This window comes from Oncorhynchus keta, chromosome 7 (assembly GCF_023373465.1).
Source record: "Oncorhynchus keta strain PuntledgeMale-10-30-2019 chromosome 7, Oket_V2, whole genome shotgun sequence".
NCBI lineage: Eukaryota > Metazoa > Chordata > Actinopteri > Salmoniformes > Salmonidae > Oncorhynchus > Oncorhynchus keta.
In genome coordinates, this window is record NC_068427.1 from 54,955,326 (window position 1) to 54,973,996 (window position 18,671).

Consider the following 18,671-nt stretch of genomic DNA (forward strand, 5'->3'; position numbering starts at 1 on the left):
CTGTCCCACTACTGTTGGAGCTCCCTGTCCCACTACTGTTGGAGCTCCCTGTCCCACTACTGTTGGAGCGCCCTGTCCCACTACTGTTGGAGCTCCCTGTCCCACTACTGTTGGAGCGCCCTGTCCCACTACTGTTGGAGCTCCCTGTCCCACTACTGTTGGAGCGCCCTGTCCCACTACTGTTGGAGCTCCCTGTCCCACTACTGTTGGAGCTCCCTGTCCCACTACTGTTGGAGCTCCCTGTCCCACTACTGTTGGAGCGCCCTGTCCCACTACTGTTGGAGCGCCCTGTCCCACTACTGTTGGAGCTCCCTGTCCCACTACTGTTGGAGCGCCCTGTCCCACTACTGTTGGAGCTCCCTGTCCCACTACTGTTGGAGCTCACTGTCCCACTACTGTTGGAGCTCCCTGTCCCACTACTGTTGGAGCTCCCTGTCCCACTACTGTTGGAGCTCCCTGTCCCACTACTGTTGGAGCTCCCTGTCCCACTACTGTTGGAGCGCCCTGTCCCACTACTGTTGGAGCGCCCTGTCCCACTACTGTTGGAGCTCCCTGTCCCACTACTGTTGGAGCTCCCTGTCCCACTACTGTTGGAGCTCCCTGTCCCACTACTGTTGGAGCTCCCTGTCCCACTACTGTTGGAGCTCACTGTCCCACTACTGTTGGAGCTCCCTGTCCCACTACTGTTGGAGCTCACTGTCCCACTACTGTTGGAGCTCCCTGTCCCACTACTGTTGGAGCTCCCTGTCCCACTACTGTTGGAGCTCCCTGTCCCACTACTGTTGGAGCTCACTGTCCCACTACTGTTGGAGCTCCCTGTCCCACTACTGTTGGAGCTCCCTGTCCCACTACTGTTGGAGCGCCCTGTCCCACTACTGTTGGAGCGCCCTGTCCCACTACTGTTGGAGCTCCCTGTCCCACTACTGTTGGAGCTCCCTGTCCCACTACTGTTGGAGCTCCCTGTCCCACTACTGTTGGAGCTCCCTGTCCCACTACTGTTGGAGCGCCCTGTCCCACTACTGTTGGAGCGCCCTGTCCCACTACTGTTGGAGCTCCCTGTCCCACTACTGTTGGAGCGCCCTGTCCCACTACTGTTGGAGCTCCCTGACCCACTACTGTTGGAGCGCCCTGTCCCACTACTGTTGGAGCTCCCTGTCCCACTACTGTTGGAGCGCCCTGTCCCACTACTGTTGGAGCTCCCTGTCCCACTACTGTTGGAGCTCCCTGTCCCACTACTGTTGGAGCTCCCTGTCCCACTACTGTTGGAGCGCCCTGTCCCACTACTGTTGGAGCGCCCTGTCCCACTACTGTTGGAGCTCCCTGTCCCACTACTGTTGGAGCGCCCTGTCCCACTACTGTTGGAGCTCCCTGTCCCACTACTGTTGGAGCGCCCTGTCCCACTACTGTTGGAGCTCCCTGTCCCACTACTGTTGGAGCTCCCTGTCCCACTACTGTTGGAGCGCCCTGTCCCACTACTGTTGGAGCTCCCTGTCCCACTACTGTTGGAGCTCCCTGTCCCACTACTGTTGGAGCGCCCTGTCCCACTACTGTTGGAGCTCCCTGTCCCACTACTGTTGGAGCTCCCTGTAACAGAACTGAATGTAACACCATAGGTCCTATAATGTTACTGGTCGACCAACAACACCTCCTCACTTCTTGTGACATTTTAGGATGTTTAGCTGAAGCTGAATTGTCAGCATTTATTTTCTTGTGTGGCCATAACTCAACAGCGTGAGCCAATAGGCAGGATTTATGCTTTGAGCAAATAGGCAGGATTTATGCTTTGAGCCAATAGGCAGGATTTATGCTTTGAGCCAATAGGCAGGGTTTATGCTTTGAGCCAATAGGCAGGGTTTATGCTTTGAGCCAATAGGCAGGGTATATGCTTTGAGCCAATAGGCAGGGTATATGCTTTGAGCCAATAGGCAGGGTTTATGCTTTGAGCCAATAGGCAGGGTATATGCTTTGAGCCAATAGGCAGGGTATATGCTTTGAGCCAATAGGCAGGGTATATGCTTTGAGCCAATAGGCAGGGTTTATGCTTTGAGCCAATAGGCAGGGTTTATGCTTTGAGCCAATAGGCAGGGTATATGCTTTGAGCCAATAGGCAGGGTTTATGCTTTGAGCCAATAGGCAGGGTATATGCTTTGAGCCAATAGGCAAGATTTATGCTTTGAGCCAATAATCTCCTTCCCTCCACATCTCTCCCTTCTCCTTCCCGCCACCTCTCTCCCTTCCCTCCACCTCTCCCCCTTCTCCTTCCCTCCACCTCTCCCCCTTCTCCTTCCCTCCACCTCTCCCCCCTTCTCCTTCCCTCCACCTCTCCCCCTTCTCCTTCCCTCCACCTCTCCCCCTTCTCCTTCCCTCCACCTCTCCCCCCTTCTCCTTCCCTCCACCTCTCCCCCTTCTCCTTCCCTCCACCTCTCCCCCCTTCTCCTTCCCTCCACCTCTCCCTTCCCTCCCCCTCTCCCCCTTCTCCTTCCCTCCACCTCTCCCCCTTCTCCTTCCCTCCACCTCTCCCTTCCCTCCACCTCTCCCCCTTCTCCTTCCCTCCACCTCCCCCCCCTTCTCCTTCCCTCCACCTCTCCCCTTTCTCCTTCCCTCCACCTCTCCCTTCCCTCCACCTCTCCCCCTTCTCCTTCCCTCCACCTCTCCCCCCTTCTCCTTCCCTCCACCTCTCCCCTTTCTCCTTCCCTCCACCTCTAGACCCTTCCCTCCACCTCTAGACCCTTCCCTCCACCTCTAGACCCTTCCCTCCACCTCTAGACCCTTCCCTCCACCTGTTGACCCTTCCCTCCACCTCTAGACCCTTCCCTCCACCTCTAGACCCTTCCCTCCACCTCTAGACCCTTCCCTCTACCTCTAGACCCTTCCCTCCACCTCTCCCCCTTCTCCTTCCCTCCACCTCTCCCCCTTCTCCTTCCCTCCACCTCTCCCCCTTCTCCTTCCCTCCACCTCTCCCCCTTCTCCTTCCCTCCACCTCTCCCCCTTCTCCTTCCCTCCACCTCTCCCCCTTCTCCTTCCCTCCACCTCTCCCCCTTCTCCTTCCCCCCCCCTCTCCCCCCTTCTCCTTCCCTCCACCTCTCCCCCTTCTCCTTCCCTCCACCTCTCCCCCCTTCTCCTTCCCTCCACCTCTCCCCCTTCTCCTTCCCTCCACCTCTCCCCTTCTCCTTCCCTCCACCTCTCCCCCACCTCTCCCCCTTCTCCTTCCCTCCACCTCTCCCCCTTCTCCTTCCCTCCACCTCTCCCACCTTCTCCTTCCCTCCACCTCTCCCCCTTCTCCTTCCCTCCACCTCTCCCCCTTCTCCTTCCCTCCACCTCTCCCCCACCTCTCCCCTTCTCCTTCCCTCCACCTCTCCCCTTTCTCCTTCCCTCCACCTCTCCCTTCCCTCCACCTCTCCCCCTTCTCCTTCCCTCCACCTCTCCCCCTTCTCCTTCCCTCCACCTCTCCCCTTTCTCCTTCCCTCCACCTCTCCCTTCCCTCCACCTCTCCCCCTTCTCCTTCCCTCCACCTCTCCCTCTTCTCCTTCCCTCCACCTCTCCCCTTCTCCTTCCCTCCACCTCTCCCCCTTCTCCTTCCCTCCACCTCTCCCTTCCCTCCACCTCTCCCCCTTCTCCTTCCCTCCACCTCTCCCCCCTTCTCCTTCCCTCCACCTCTCCCCCTTCCCCTTCCCTCCACCTCTCCCCCTTCTCCTTCCCTCCACCTCTCCCCCTTCTCCTTCCCTCCACCTCTCCCCCTTCTCCACCTCTCTCCCTTCTCCTTCCCTCCACCTCTCTCCCTTCCCTCCCCTCCACCTCTCCCCTTTCTCCTTCCCTCCACCTCTCCCCCTTCTCCTTCCCTCCACCCCTCCCCCTTCTCCTTCCCTCCCACCTCTCCCCTTCTCCTTCCCTCCACCTCTCCCCCTTCTCCTTCCCTCCACCTCTCCCCCCTTCTCCTTCCCTCCACCTCTCCCCCTTCTCCTTCCCTCCACCTCTCCCCCTTCTCCTTCCCTCCACCTCTCCCCCTTCTCCTTCCCTCCACCCTTCTCCTTCCCTCCACCTCTCTCCCTTCTCCTTCCCTCCACCTCTCTCCCTTCCCTCCACCTCTCCCCCTTCTCCTTCCCTCCACCTCTCTCCCTTCTCCTTCCCTCCACCTCTCCCCCTTCTCCTTCCCTCCACCTCTCCCCCCTTCTCCACCTCTCTCCCTTCTCCTTCCCTCCACCTCTCTCCCTTCCCTCCCCTCCACCTCTCCCCTTTCTCCTTCCCTCCACCTCTCCCCCTTCTCCTTCCCTCCACCTCTCCCCCTTCTCCTTCCCTCCACCTCTCCCCCTTCTCCTTCCCTCCACCTCTCCCCCTTCTCCTTCCCTCCACCTCTCCCCCTTCTCCTTCCCTCCACCTCTCCCCCTTCTCCTTCCCTCCACCTCTCCCCTTCTCCTTCCCTCCACCTCTCCCCCTTCTCCTTCCCTCCACCTCTCCCCCTTCTCCTTCCCTCCACCTCTCTCCCCTTCTCCTTCCCTCCACCTCTCTCCCTTCTCCTTCCCTCCACCTCTCTCCCTTCCCTCCACCTCTCCCCCTTCTCCTTCCCTCCACCTCTCTCCCTTCTCCTTCCCTCCACCTCTCTCCCTTCTCCTTCCCTCCACCTCTCCCCCCTTCTCCTTCCCTCCACCTCTCCCTCTTCTCCTTCCCTCCACCTCTCCCCCCTTCTCCTTCCCTCCATCTCTCCCCCCTTCTCCTTCCCTCCACCTCTCCCTTCCCATCCTGTGAAGTTATAGTGTTCCCTGTCTTTCATTGATCAAAGCTCAAAAGACCCATAAAGGAGCCATAAAGGAGCGCTTTTCATGGATCTAACAAGACATCTAACAGTTAAATCAGAGCAGCCCCACATCAGCACAGCCTGTACACCTGCAGCAGCCGGCACTCTGCCAGCACTCTGCCAGCACGTAGAAGCCCGCAGCCCCTTGTTAGAGCAGTGATGCCAGCAGAGAAACTGTGGACTGAGAGAAGTCAGGGAGGTATTCTTGGTTGGGCAAATCTTACTGGTCTTTAAACATTGTATTGTAATTGGCTGAGCACAATCTTAGCCTGGGATTATTGGTGGAATTTAAATCCTTTTCTCCCATAATCCTTCCAAAGTTTACAACACAGTCGTAATTGGCAGACAGACTGCAATTGTATCCTCGCCTGTTGTCTCTTAGCTGGCCATCACATACAACATTTAGTTCTGAGATGACCTGTTCTGTGATTTGCCATTGGGGTACATTACCTCGTCTGTGATTGGCCACAGCCAGGAAATGTTGTTCCTGTATGCTGAAGGCCTCCCAGTCCAGAGCACTGTGTGTCTCTATGGTCTGATAAGGTAGAAACATTAACTTCCTGTTGCTCCACTTGTAGATCACTGACTCCTCCCACTCCCCGCCAGGCTGGCCCTTGGAGTTAGCCACTGCTAGGAACATCTGTGACAGAAGGACAATCAAATCAAATCAAATGTTATTTGTCACATGCGCCAAATACAACAGGTGTAGTAGACCTTACAGTGAAATGCTGAATACAACAGGTGTAGTAGACCTCACAGTGAAATGCTGAATACAACAGGTGTAGTAGACCTCACAGTGAAATGCTGAATACAACAGGTGTAGTAGACCTCACAGTGAAATGCTGAATACAACAGGTGTAGTAGACCTTACAGTGAAATGCTGAATACAACAGGTGTAGGTAGACCTTACAGTGAAATGCTGAATACAACAGGTGTAGTAGACCTCACAGTGAAATGCTGAATACAACAGGTGTAGTAGACCTCACAGTGAAATGCTGAATACAACAGGTGTAGTAGACCTCACAGTGAAATGCCAAATACAACAGGTGTAGTAGACCTTACAGTGAAATGCTGAATACAACAGGTGTAGTAGACCTTACAGTGAAATGCTGAATACAACAGGTGTAGTAGACCTCACAGTGAAATGCTGAATACAACAGGTGTAGTAGACCTTACAGTGAAATGCTGAATACAACAGGTGTAGTAGACCTTACAGTGAAATGCTGAATACAACAGGTGTAGTAGACCTTACAGTGAACTGCTGAATACAACAGGTGTAGTAGACCTTACAGTGAAATGCTGAATACAACAGGTGTAGGTAGACCTTACAGTGAAATGATGAATACAACAGGTGTAGTAGACCTTACAGTGAAATGATGAATACAACAGGTGTAGTAGACCTTACAGTGAAATGCTGAATACAACAGGTGTAGGTAGACCTTACAGTGAAATGCTGAATACAACAGGTGTAGTTGACCTTACAGTGAAATGCTGAATACAACAGGTGTAGTAGACCTTACAGTGAAATGCTGAATACAACAGGTGTAGTTGACCTTACAGTGAAATGCTGAATACAACAGGTGTAGTAGACCTCACAGTGAAATGCTGAATACAACAGGTGTAGGTAGACCTTACAGTGAAATGCTGAATACAACAGGTGTAGTTGACCTTACAGTGAAATGCTGAATACAACAGGTGTAGTAGACCTCACAGTGAAATGCTGAATACAACAGGTGTAGTTGACCTTACAGTGAAATGCTGAATACAACAGGTGTAGTAGACCTTACAGTGAAATGCTGAATACAACAGGTGTAGTAGACCTCACAGTGAAATGCTGAATACAACAGGTGTAGTAGACCTCACAGTGAAATGCCAAATACAACAGGTGTAGTAGACCTCACAGTGAAATGCCAAATACAACAGGTGTAGTAGACCTTACAGTGAAATGCTGAATACAACAGGTGTAGTAGACCTCACAGTGAAATGCCAAATACAACAGGTGTAGTAGACCTTACAGTGAAATGCTGAATACAACAGGTGTAGTAGACCTTACAGTGAAATGCTGAATACAACAGGTGTCGTAGACCTTACAGTGAAATGCTGAATACAACAGGTGTAGTAGACCTTACAGTGAAATGCTGAATACAACAGGTGTAGTAGACCTTACAGTGAAATGCTGAATACAACAGGTGTAGTAGACCTTACAGTGAAATGCTGAATACAACAGGTGTCGTAGACCTTACAGTGAAATGCTGAATACAACAGGTGTAGTAGACCTTACAGTGAAATGCTGAATACAACAGGTGAAGTAGACCTTACAGTGAAATGCTGAATACAACAGGTGTAGTAGACCTTACAGTGAAATGCTGAATACAACAGGTGTAGTAGACCTTACAGTGAAATGCTGAATACAACAGGTGTAGTAGACCTTACAGTGAAATGCTTACTTACGAGCCCTTAACCAACAATGAAGTTTTAAGAAAATACCTAAAAAAAAGTACAGAGTCAATGTGGAGGCTATATACAGGGGGTTACGGTACAGAGTCAATGTGGAGGCTATATACAGGGGGTACCGGTACAGAGTCAATGTGGAGGCTATATACAGGGGGTACCGGTACAGAGTCAATGTGGAGGCTATATACAGGGGGTACCGGTACAGAGTCAATGTGGAGGCTATATACAGGGTATTACGGTACAGAGTCAATGTGGAGGCTATATACAGGGGGCTACGGTACAGAGTCAATGTGGAGGCTACATACAGGGGGTACCGGTACAGAGTCAATGTGGAGGCTATATACAGGGGGTACCAGTACAGAGTCAATGTGGAGGCTATATACAGGGGGTACCGGTACAGAGTCAATGTGGAATCTATATACAGAGGGTAACGGTTCGTCGAGGTAATTGAGGTAATATGTAAATGTAGTTAAGAGTTATTAAAGTGACTGCATAGATAATAACAGAGACTGAGAGTACAGGAGGGGACTGAGCACGCACCCCTGAGGGACTCCCGTGTTGACGATCAGCGTGGCGGATGTGTTGTTCCTACCCTTACCACCTGGGGGCGGCACGTCAGGAAGTCCAGGATCCAGTTCCAGAGGGAGGTGTTTAGTCCCAGGGTCCTTAGCTTATTGATGAGCTTTGAGGACACTATGGTGTTGAACGCTGAGCTGTAGTCAATGAATAGCATTCTGACATAGGCGTTCCTTTTGTCCAGGTGGGAAAGGGCAGTGTGTAGTGCAATAGAGATTGCATCATCTGTGGATCTGTTGGGCGGTATGCAAATTGGAGTGGGTCTAGGGTTTCTGGGATAATGGTGTTGATGTGAGCCATGACCAGCCTTTCAAAGCACTTCATGGCTTCAGACATGAGTGCTACGGGTCGGTAGTCATTACTTTAGTGTTCTTGGGCGCAGGGACAATGGTGGTCTGCTTGAAACATGTTGGTGGAACAAACTCCCTCACGACGCCAGGACAGCGGAGTCAATCACCACCTTCCGGAGACACCTGAAACCCCACCTCTTCAAGGAATACCTAGGATAGGGTAAGTAAGGGTAGGTAATCCTTCTCCCCCAACAAGATTTAGATGCAAGTGGCTGTTCCACTGGTTGTCATAAGGTGTATGCACCAATTTGTAAGTCGCTCTGGATAAGAGCGTCTGCTAAATGACTTAAATGTAATGTAAATGTAATGGTATTACAGACTCAGACAAGGAGGCGTTTAAAATATCAGTGAAGACACTTGTCAGCTCGGAATGTACGTCCTGGTACTCCGTCTGGCCATGCGGCCTTGTGAATGTTGACCTGTCTTAATCACATCGGTTGTGGAGAGTGTGATCACACAGTCGTCCGGAACAGCTGGTGCTCTCATGCATGTTTCAGTGTTACTTGCCTCGAAGTGAGCATAGAAGGCATTTAGCTCGTCTGGTAGGCTTGTGTCACTGGGCAGCTCTCGGCTGTGGTTCCCCTTGTAGTCTATAGTAGTTTGAAAGGCCTACCACATCCGATGAGCGTCAGAGTGTAGTAGGATTTGATCTTGTTCCTGTATTGACGTTTTGCCTGTTTGATTGTTCGTCGGAGGGCTTAGCTGGCGTCCGGGTTAGTCCTTGAAAGCTGCAGCTCTAGCCTTTAGCTCAGTGTAGATGTTATCTACAATTCATGGCTTCTGGTTGGGATATGTACGTACGGTCACTGTGGGGATAACGTCGTTGACGCACTTATTAATGAAGCCGGTGACTGATGTGGAGAACTCCTCAATGCCATCGGATGAGTCCCGGAAACATATTTGTGCTAGCGAACGTTCCTGAAGCTTGGCATCTGACCACTTCCGTATTAAGCGCATCACTTCCTGTTTGAGATTTTGCTTGTAAGCAGGAATCAGGAAGATAGATTTATGGTCCGACTTGCCAAATGGAGGGCGAGGGAGAGCTTTGTATGCGTCTGTATGTGGAGTAAAGGTGATCTAGAGTTTTTTTTCCATCTCTAGTCGAACAGGTGACATGCTGGTAGAAATGAAGACAGACAGATTTCAGCTTTTACCACCATCCCACCGACGTTCTTTCCTGCTGATGCTCAGCCAAGTTTCTGAGAAATATATATTTATATATATTACAGTTATTATTACATTTATTATATATTATAGGATATTACAGTTCTTCAGGTCTCGCTGATAGGATAGTCTCAATCGGAGCTCGTCCAGTTTGTTCTCCTGTGATTGTAAATTCGCCAGTAGAACAGAGGGTAGAGGTGGTTTATTTTCTCTCTCCTGTGAAGCCTTAGCTTCGTCGGGGGTTCCCGCATGTCAGCCTCTATATCGGCGTCTCTTTCTCTGTTGAGTGTCGGAGATTAGGGCCCTGGGTGAGCAGCACGTCAGCCTCTATATCGGCGTCTCTTTCTCTGTTGAGGGTCGGGGATTAGGGCCTTGGGTGAGCAGCACGTCAGCCTCTATATCGGCGTCTCTTTCTCTGTTGAGGGTCGGGGATTAGGGCCTTGGGTGAGCAGCACGTCAGCCTCTATATCGGCGTCTCTTTCTCTGTTGAGGGTCGGGGATTAGGGTCCTGGGTGAGCAGCACGTCAGTCTCTATATCGGCGTCTCTTTCTCTGTTGAGTGTCGGGGATTAGGGCCCTGGGCATCTATACTCCGAGTGAGCATCTATACTCCGAGTGAGCATCTATACTCCGAGTGAGCATCTATACTCCGAGTGAGCATCTATACTCCGAGTGAGCATCTATACTCCGAGTGAGCATCTATACTCCGAGTGAGCATCTATACTCCGAGTGAGCATCTATACTCCGAGTGAGCATCTATACTCCGAGTGAGCATCTATACTCCGAGTGAGCATCTATACTCTGAGTGAGCATCTATACTCTGAGTGAGGATCTATACTCTGAGTGAGCATCTATACTCTGAGTGAGCATCTATACTCCGAGTGAGCATCTATACTGTGAGTGAGCATCTATACTGTGAGTGAGCATCTATACTCTGAGTGAGGATCTTCTGATGTAAAATGTCAGTTCATTCACAGTCAAGTTTACTACAAATCTTTCTTCCCTTCAAACATAACGTAACACATGATCAAGATGAACACGGTGAGTGAGAAAACACCTAATGTCCGTCCAAAATGGCACCCTATTCCCTACATAGTGCACTGCTTTTGACCGTGGCCCATAGGTCTCTGGTCAAAAGTAGTGCACTATATAGGGAATAAGGTGCCATTTCAGACACACCCCAGTGATAAGTACACTGCAGCAGGTATTGACAGAACAGAGAATCAAACGGCTTCTGACTCCCAGCTGTAATTAACTGTGAGATGACACTAAAGGGGAAGTGGGGAGGTGGTGGTCATAAATCATCATTATAAACATCAGACAAAATACATTTCTGTGATTATACACGTGTGATTTACGACAGCAGCCTTCAGCTCCCTCTTCCTCGGTTCATGACCACATCAAAGACCTCTCTGTGCTGGGACCGGGAGCAGCTGTGGACATTACACAGGGTTTGTGTTGTGTTGTGTTTGCTCTAGGGGTGCAGTCTCTGTTGTTGAGAGCAGAAAGACTCGACCGGTGTCATGTTCCACCATTACCCTCACAGACAGAGGTCTGAGGAGTCTTCATCCAGCTAAACTGGTTGAGATGATGTCATCCAACCAGCCATGGCCTTCTGGGAAAGTTTATCAAGTCAAACTAGTCACTAGTCGTATTAAGATGACTTTAAATCTTGGACTTTGTCCCAAATGGCACCCTACTCTGTTTTGTAGTGCACTACTTTTAATCATAGACCACACCTAGACAGGTACTCACCTTGTTGCCCACAGTAAAGTACTTCCATGCCCGTGCTTCATAGGTGATGATGTTCTGATACACTTGAAACTTCCCATCCACCCACTTGTAGATTCCAGAGCCCGGCTTGGTCTCGCGATTGGCTGTGGCAGCGAACAGTCCTTGGGAGGGGATGTGAAACACCTCGATGTCGAACGTCTCTGAGTTGGTGTAAAGGTCTTGGTAGTCTTCAACATAGTCCAGACGCTCTTTCTCTGTGCATTAGAGACTAGCGTTATTCAGTTGGTCGGTTGTCACTGATGCATCTAGGCTATAGAATAAGTGATTATTCCTGAACACAAGATAACATTTCGACCAGGAAGAGGTTACCTTGGTCCTGGAGTACCAGAGCCAAACTACCAACCTCTGGTTCCACCAATCACCTCACCAAACATAGTTGGCTAAATTCTTCACACCCGGTCTCCCATTAAAATCCAAAACCATGACAATGCCTGTGGCACTGCAGAACCAGAGATGTTAACTCCTGGTCTGAAACCTATTACATCAGTCAGACACAAAAATCTCACCTTGCAGCAGAGGCATCCACAGCCGTCCATCACACAGGAACAAGCCTTTCTTCAGTGTGTTAAACCACAGCTGGCCCTCCTCTGCCTTGGCACAGGGAGGCTGGGTCCCCGGGGTTATCAACACTTCTGCCTCTGTTACGGAGGAGAGAGAGCATTGAGTCCAATTTCATTTCAATTGATCCTGATGATCTGTCTGGTGACTAGATGTATGGGGCAACAGCACTGACTAGATGTATGGGGCAACAACACTGACTAGATGTATGGGGAAACAACACTGACTAGATGTATGGGGCAACAACACTGACTAGATGTATGGGGCAACAACACTGACTAGATGTATGGGGAAACAACACTGACTAGATGTATGGGGAAACAACACTGACTAGATGTATGGGGCAACAACACTGACTAGATGTATGGGGCAACAACACTGACTAGATGTATGGGGCAACAACACTGACTAGATGTATGGGGCAACAACACTGACTAGATGTATGGGGCAACAACACTGACTAGATGTATGGGGCAACAACACTGACTAGATGTATGGGGCAACAACACTGACTAGATGTATGGGGCAACAACACTGACTAGATGTATGGGGCAACAACACTGACTAGATGTATGGGGCAACAACACTGACTAGATGTATGGGGAAACAACACTGACTAGATGTATGGGGCAACAACACTGACTAGATGTATGGGGCAACAACACTGACTAGATGTATGGGGCAACAACACTGACTAGATGTATGGGGCAACAGCACTGACTAGATGTATGGGGCAACAACACTGACTAGATGTATGGGACAACAACACTGACTAGATGTATGGGGCAACAACACTGACTAGATGTATGGGGAAACAACACTGACTAGATGTATGGGGCAACAACACTGACTAGATGTATGGGGCAACAACACTGACTAGATTTATGGGGCAACAACAATGAGATGTATAGACAGCTCCTAGCCAATGAGATGTATAGACAGCTCCTAGCCAATGAGATGTATAGACAGCTCCTAACCAATGAGATGTATAGACAGCTCCTAACCAATGAGATGTATAGACAGCTCCTAGCCAATGAGATGTATAGACAGCTCCTAACCAATGAGATGTATAGACAGCTCCTAGCCAATGAGATGTATAGACAGCTCCTAACCAATGAGATGTATAGACAGCTCCTAACCAATGAGATGTATAGACAGCTCCTAGCCAATGAGATGTATAGACAGCTCCTAACCAATGAGATGTATAGACAGCTCCTAGCCAATGAGATGTATAGACAGCTCCTAACCAATGAGATGTATAGACAGCTCCTAACCAATGAGATGTATAGACAGCTCCTAGCCAATGAGATGTATAGACAGCTCCTAACCAATGAGATGTATAGACAGCTCCTAGCCAATGAGATGTATAGACAGCTCCTAACCAATGAGATGTATAGACAGCTCCTAGCCAATGAGATGTATAGACAGCTCCTAACCAATGAGATGTATAGACAGCTCCTAACCAATGAGATGTATAGACAGCTCCTAACCAATGAGATGTATAGACAGCTCCTAGCCAATGAGATGTATAGACAGCTCCTAACCAATGAGATGTATAGACAGCTCCTAACCAATGAGATGTATAGACAGCTCCTAGCCAATGAGATGTATAGACAGCTCCTAGCCAATGAGATGTATAGACAGCTCCTAGCCAATGAGATGTATAGACAGCTCCTAGCCAATGAGATGTATAGACAGCTCCTAGCCAATGAGATGTATAGACAGCTCCTAGCCAATGAGATGTATAGACAGCTCCTAGCCAATGAGGTTATATATCTATTAATTCAAGTTTATCCAACCTGAGAGGTGTAAAAACATTGATTGATTTAATTGACTAAGTGACAGTGGTAGACTGCTCCACACGGAGACATTACATACATAAACAACGATGGACTATTAAAACACCATCAAGCCTGGAGTCTCATTTCCACAGGGGTCCTGCCACGACTAAAACCTTGCTGCTGACTGCTTTACGTTGGCGTCTTGATTTGCTGGCAACAGTTGAGCCGAGGAGCTTCCAAGATCAAAATCTACGTCCTTTCTCAAAGACGATTCATTGTTCTGCCAAGGCAGTGAGAGGTGACAAAACCCACACCGAATCACTAACGATGAATGTTTTGTCAGCAGTAAAACGATTATTCAATGACAGATGTCACACTCAGAGGACGACCAGACACATCAGTCAAGATGTCTGAATGCAGTGTTTAGGATCACAGTATCAAATAGTGTGAAGCAAACCAATGAGATCTTCAATACATTAGTGATGGATCCATGTATCGTTTAGTTTTGGATCCGACAGCTATACCTGACGTCACCTGTAGAGTAACGTTCGGATAGTCTTCATTCTGTTAAGCCTGGACTATGCCTGGGTCCCAAACGACACAATATTCAATAAATAGTGACCTACTTTTTTTTACCAAAGCCCACAGTGCATTCCTAAAGTATTCAGACCCTTTGACCCCCCAAAGAAAATGACGTTACAGCCTTATTTGAAAACCCCACAATGACAAAGTGAAAACAGATTTTTAGAAATGTTTGGAAATGTATAAAATGAAAAACAGAAATAACTTATTTACATAAGTATTCAGGACCTTTGCTATGAGACTCTAAATTGAACTCAGGTGCATCCTGTTTCCATTGATCATCCTTGATGTTTCTACAACTTGATTGGAGTCCACCTGTGGTAAATTAAATTGATTGGACATGATTTGGAAAGGCACACACCTGTCTATATAAGGTCCCACAGTTGACAGTGCATGTCAGAGCAAAAACCAAGCCATGAGGTCGAAGGAGCCGTAGAGCTCCGAGACAGGATTGTGCCGAGGCACAGATCTGGGGAAGGGGACCAAAACATTTCTGCAGCATTGAAGGTCCCCAGGAACACAGCGACCTCAGCAGCAGAGACTGTGAGACTACTCAGGATCGAGGGAAAGATAAACGGAGCAAAGTACAGAGAGATCCTTGATGGAAACAGAGCGCTCAGGACCTCGGACGGTGAACCTTCTCCCCATCCAACCTGACAGAGGTTGAGAGGATCTGTAGAGAAGAATGGGAGAAAATCCCCAAATACAGGTGTGACAAGCTTGTAGCGTCATACCCAAGAAGACTCGAGGCTGTAATCTCTGCCAAAGGTGCTTCAACAAAAGTACTGAGTAAAGGGTTTGAATACTTATGTAAATGTCATATTTCAGTTTTTATTTTGAATAATTTTGCTAAAATGTTGTTTTTTAAAAATGTTGCTATGTCATGATGAAGTATTGTGATGTCATTATGGGGTATTGTGATGTCATGATGAAGTATTGTGATGTCATTATGGGGTATTGTGATGTCATGATGAAGTATTGTGATGTCATTATGGGGTATTGTGATGTCATGATGAAGTATTGTGATGTCATTATGGGGTATTGTGATGTCATGATGAAGTATTGTGATGTCATTATGGGGTATTGTGATGTCATGATGAAGTATTGTGTGTAGATTGATGAGGGGGAAATTCAATGTGTTTTAGAATAAGGCTGTAACGTAACAGAATGTGGAAAAGGTCAAGGGGTCTGAATACTTTCCGAATGCCCTGTATCTATGGAATGGGTCATTTGATGTCCATGTCCATGTCCCCATGTCTATCAGGAGAACGGCAGTATACACAACAAGCCGGTCCCATCACTGTGTTTTCACAGAGAGACACATGAAACACCCGACCCGACATACACTGTCACAACCACTGACTCAACTCACAGATACAGTTACCCTGTTCACCATACCATCACAACACAACTATTTACAGCTATAAAACAAATCCAAACCCAGACAGTCATGGAGGGACAGAGATAATCATCCGCCAGGATGATTGTGATTGTTTTAGAGAGCTCAACGCAAAACCGTCCACAGGTCTACTCACCGCAATGATACAGAGGATAGAGGGTAGTATATCATCTCTACTCACCGCAATGATACAGAGGATAGAGGGTAGTATATCATCTCTACTCACCATAAGGAGACAGAGGGTAGTATATCATCTCTACTCACCATAAGGAGACAGAGGGTAGTATATCATCTCTACTCACCATAAGGAGACAGAGGGTAGTATATAATCTCTACTCACCATAAGGAGACAGAGGGTAGTATATCATCTCTACTCACCATAAGGATACAGAGGGTAGTGTATCATCTCTACTCACCATAAGGATACAGAGGATAGAGGGTAGTATATCATCTCTACTCACCATAAGGATACAGAGGGTAGTATATCATCTCTACTCACCATAAGGATACAGAGGGTAGTATATCATCTCTACTCACCATAAGGATACAGAAGGTAGTATATAATCTCTACTCACCATAATGATACAGAGGATAGAGGGTAGTATATCATCTCTACTCACCATAAGGATACAGAGGGTAGTATATCATCTCTACTCACCATAAGGAGACAGAGGGTAGAGGATAGTATATCATCTCTACTCACCATAAGGAGACAGAGGGTAGTATATCATCTCTACTCACCATAAGGATACAGAGGATAGAGGGTAGTATATCATCTCTACTCACCATAAGGAGACAGAGGATAGAGGGTAGTATATCATCTCTACTCACCATAAGGAGACAGAGGGTAGAGGGTAGTATATCATCTCTACTCGCCATAAGGAGACAGAGGATAGAGGGTAGTATATCATCTCTACTCACCATAAGGATACAGAGGATAGAGGGTAGTATATCATCTCTACTCACCATAAGGAGACAGAGGGTAGTATATCATCTCTACTCACCATAAGGAGACAGAGGGTAGTATATCATCTCTACTCACCATAAGGATACAGAGGATAGAGGGTAGTATATCATCTCTACTCACCATAAGGAGACAGAGGGTAGTATATCATCTCTACTCACCATAAGGAGACAGAGGGTAGTATATCATCTCTACTCACCATAAGGAGACAGAGGATAGAGGGTAGTATATAATCTCTACTCACCATAAGGATACAGAGGATAGAGGGTAGTATATCATCTCTACTCACTGCAATGATACAGAGGGTAGTATATCATCTCTACTCACTGCAATGATACAGAGGGTAGTGTATCATCTCTACTCACCGTAAGGATACAGAGGGTAGTGTATCATCTCTACTCACCGTAAGGATACAGAGGGTAGTATATCATCTCTACTCACCACAAGGAGACAGAGGATAGAGGGTAGTATATCATCTCTACTCACCATAATGATACAGAGGGTAGTATATCATCTCTACTCACCATAAGGAGACAGAGGGTAGTATATAATCTCTACTCACCATAATGATACAGAGGGTAGTATATCATCTCTACTCACCATAATGATACAGAGGGTAGTATATCATCTCTACTCACCATAATGATACAGAGGGTAGTATATCATCTCTACTCACCACAAGGAGACAGAGGATAGAGGGTAGTATATCATCTCTACTCACCATAATGATACAGAGGGTAGTATATCATCTCTACTCACCATAAGGAGACAGAGGGTAGTATATCATCTCTACTCACCATAATGATACAGAGGGTAGTATATCATCTCTACTCACCATAAGGAGACAGAGGGTAGTATATCATCTCTACTCACCATAATGATACAGAGGGTAGTATATCATCTCTACTCACCATAAGGAGACAGAGGGTAGTATATCATCTCTACTCACCATAAGGAGACAGAGGGTAGTATATCATCTCTACTCACCATAATGATACAGAGGGTAGTATATCATCTCTACTCACCATAAGGAGATAGAGGGTAGTATATCATCTCTACTCACCACAAGGAGACAGAGGATAGAGGGTAGTATATCATCTCTACTCACCATAAGGAGACAGAGGATAGAGGGTAGTGCATCTCTACTCACCATAAGGAGACAGAGGATAGAGGGTAGTGCATCTCTACTCACCATAATGATACAGAGGATAGAGGGTAGTGCATCTCTACTCACCATAAGGATACAGAGGATAGAGGGTAGTGCATCTCTACTCACCATAATGATACAGAGGATAGAGGGTAGTGCATCTCTACTCACCATAAGGATACAGAGGATAGAGGGTAGTGCATCTCTACTCACCATAAGGATACAGAGGATAGAGGGTAGTGCATCTCTACTCACCATAATGATACAGAGGATAGAGGGTAGTGCATCTCTACTCACCATAAGGATACAGAGGATAGAGGGTAGTGCATCTCTACTCACCATAAGGATACAGAGGATAGAGGGTAGTGCATCTCTACTCAACATAAGGAGACAGAGGATAGAGGGTAGTATATCATCTCTACTCACCACAAGGAGACAGAGGATAGAGGGTAGTATATCATCTCTACTCACCATAAGGAGACAGAGGATAGAGGGTAGTGCATCTCTACTCACCGTAAGGAGACAGAGGATAGAGGGTAGTGCATCTCTACTCACCATAAGGATACAGAGGGTAGTATATCATCTGTACTCACCGTAAGGATACAGAGGGTAGTATATCATCTCTACTCACCGTAAGGATACAGAGGGTAGTGTATCATCTCTACTCACCGTAAGGATACAGAGGGTAGTGTATCATCTCTACTCACCGTAAGGATACAGAGGGTAGTATATCATCTCTACTCACCATAAGGAGACAGAGGGTAGTATATCATCTCTACTCACCATAAGGAGACAGAGGATAGTATATCATCTCTACTCACCATAAGGAGACAGAGGGTAGTATATAATCTCTACTCACCATAAGGAGACAGAGGGTAGTGTATCATCTCTACTCACCATAAGGAGACAGAGGGTAGTATATCATCTCTACTCACCATAAGGAGACAGAGGATAGTATATCATCTCTACTCACCATAAGGAGACAGAGGATAGTATATCATCTCTACTCACCATAAGGTGACAGAGGGTAGTATTAAATCTCTACTCACCATAAGGAGACAGAGGGTAGTATATAATCTCTACTCACCATAAGGAGACAGAGGGTAGTGTA

The 18,671-nt window shown here is 47.8% G+C and overlaps 1 protein-coding gene and 2 long non-coding RNA genes across 4 annotated transcripts in view; 1 reads left to right on the top strand and 2 right to left on the bottom strand.

Annotated features, from left to right (window-relative positions):
* Positions 1–18,671, bottom strand: part of tspearb (thrombospondin-type laminin G domain and EAR repeats b) — a 46,108-nt gene that overhangs the window by 21,182 nt on the left and 6,255 nt on the right. The window contains exons 5-7 of the mRNA XM_052523282.1: positions 11,636–11,767; positions 11,091–11,323; positions 5,243–5,432 (exon numbers count right to left, since the gene is read on the bottom strand). Coding sequence (XP_052379242.1) covers positions 5,243–5,432; positions 11,091–11,323; positions 11,636–11,767 — 555 coding nt within the window. The remainder of the gene's footprint in view (positions 1–5,242; positions 5,433–11,090; positions 11,324–11,635; positions 11,768–18,671) is intronic.
* LOC127931245 (uncharacterized) lies at positions 5,892–6,659 on the top strand. 2 transcript variants are annotated; one of them, XR_008140506.1, is made up of 3 exons: positions 5,892–6,033; positions 6,226–6,334; positions 6,526–6,659. It is a non-coding gene; the product is annotated as an uncharacterized LOC127931245 (long non-coding RNA). The 2 variants fall into 2 exon arrangements; XR_008140507.1 differs by lacking the exon at positions 6,526–6,659 and adding an exon at positions 6,417–6,500 and having other exon boundaries at positions 6,226–6,339.
* Positions 5,892–7,260, bottom strand: LOC127931246 (uncharacterized). The gene is made up of 3 exons (XR_008140508.1): positions 6,879–7,260; positions 6,270–6,383; positions 5,892–6,001 (listed from the first exon to the last, which is right to left on the bottom strand). It is a non-coding gene; the product is annotated as an uncharacterized LOC127931246 (long non-coding RNA).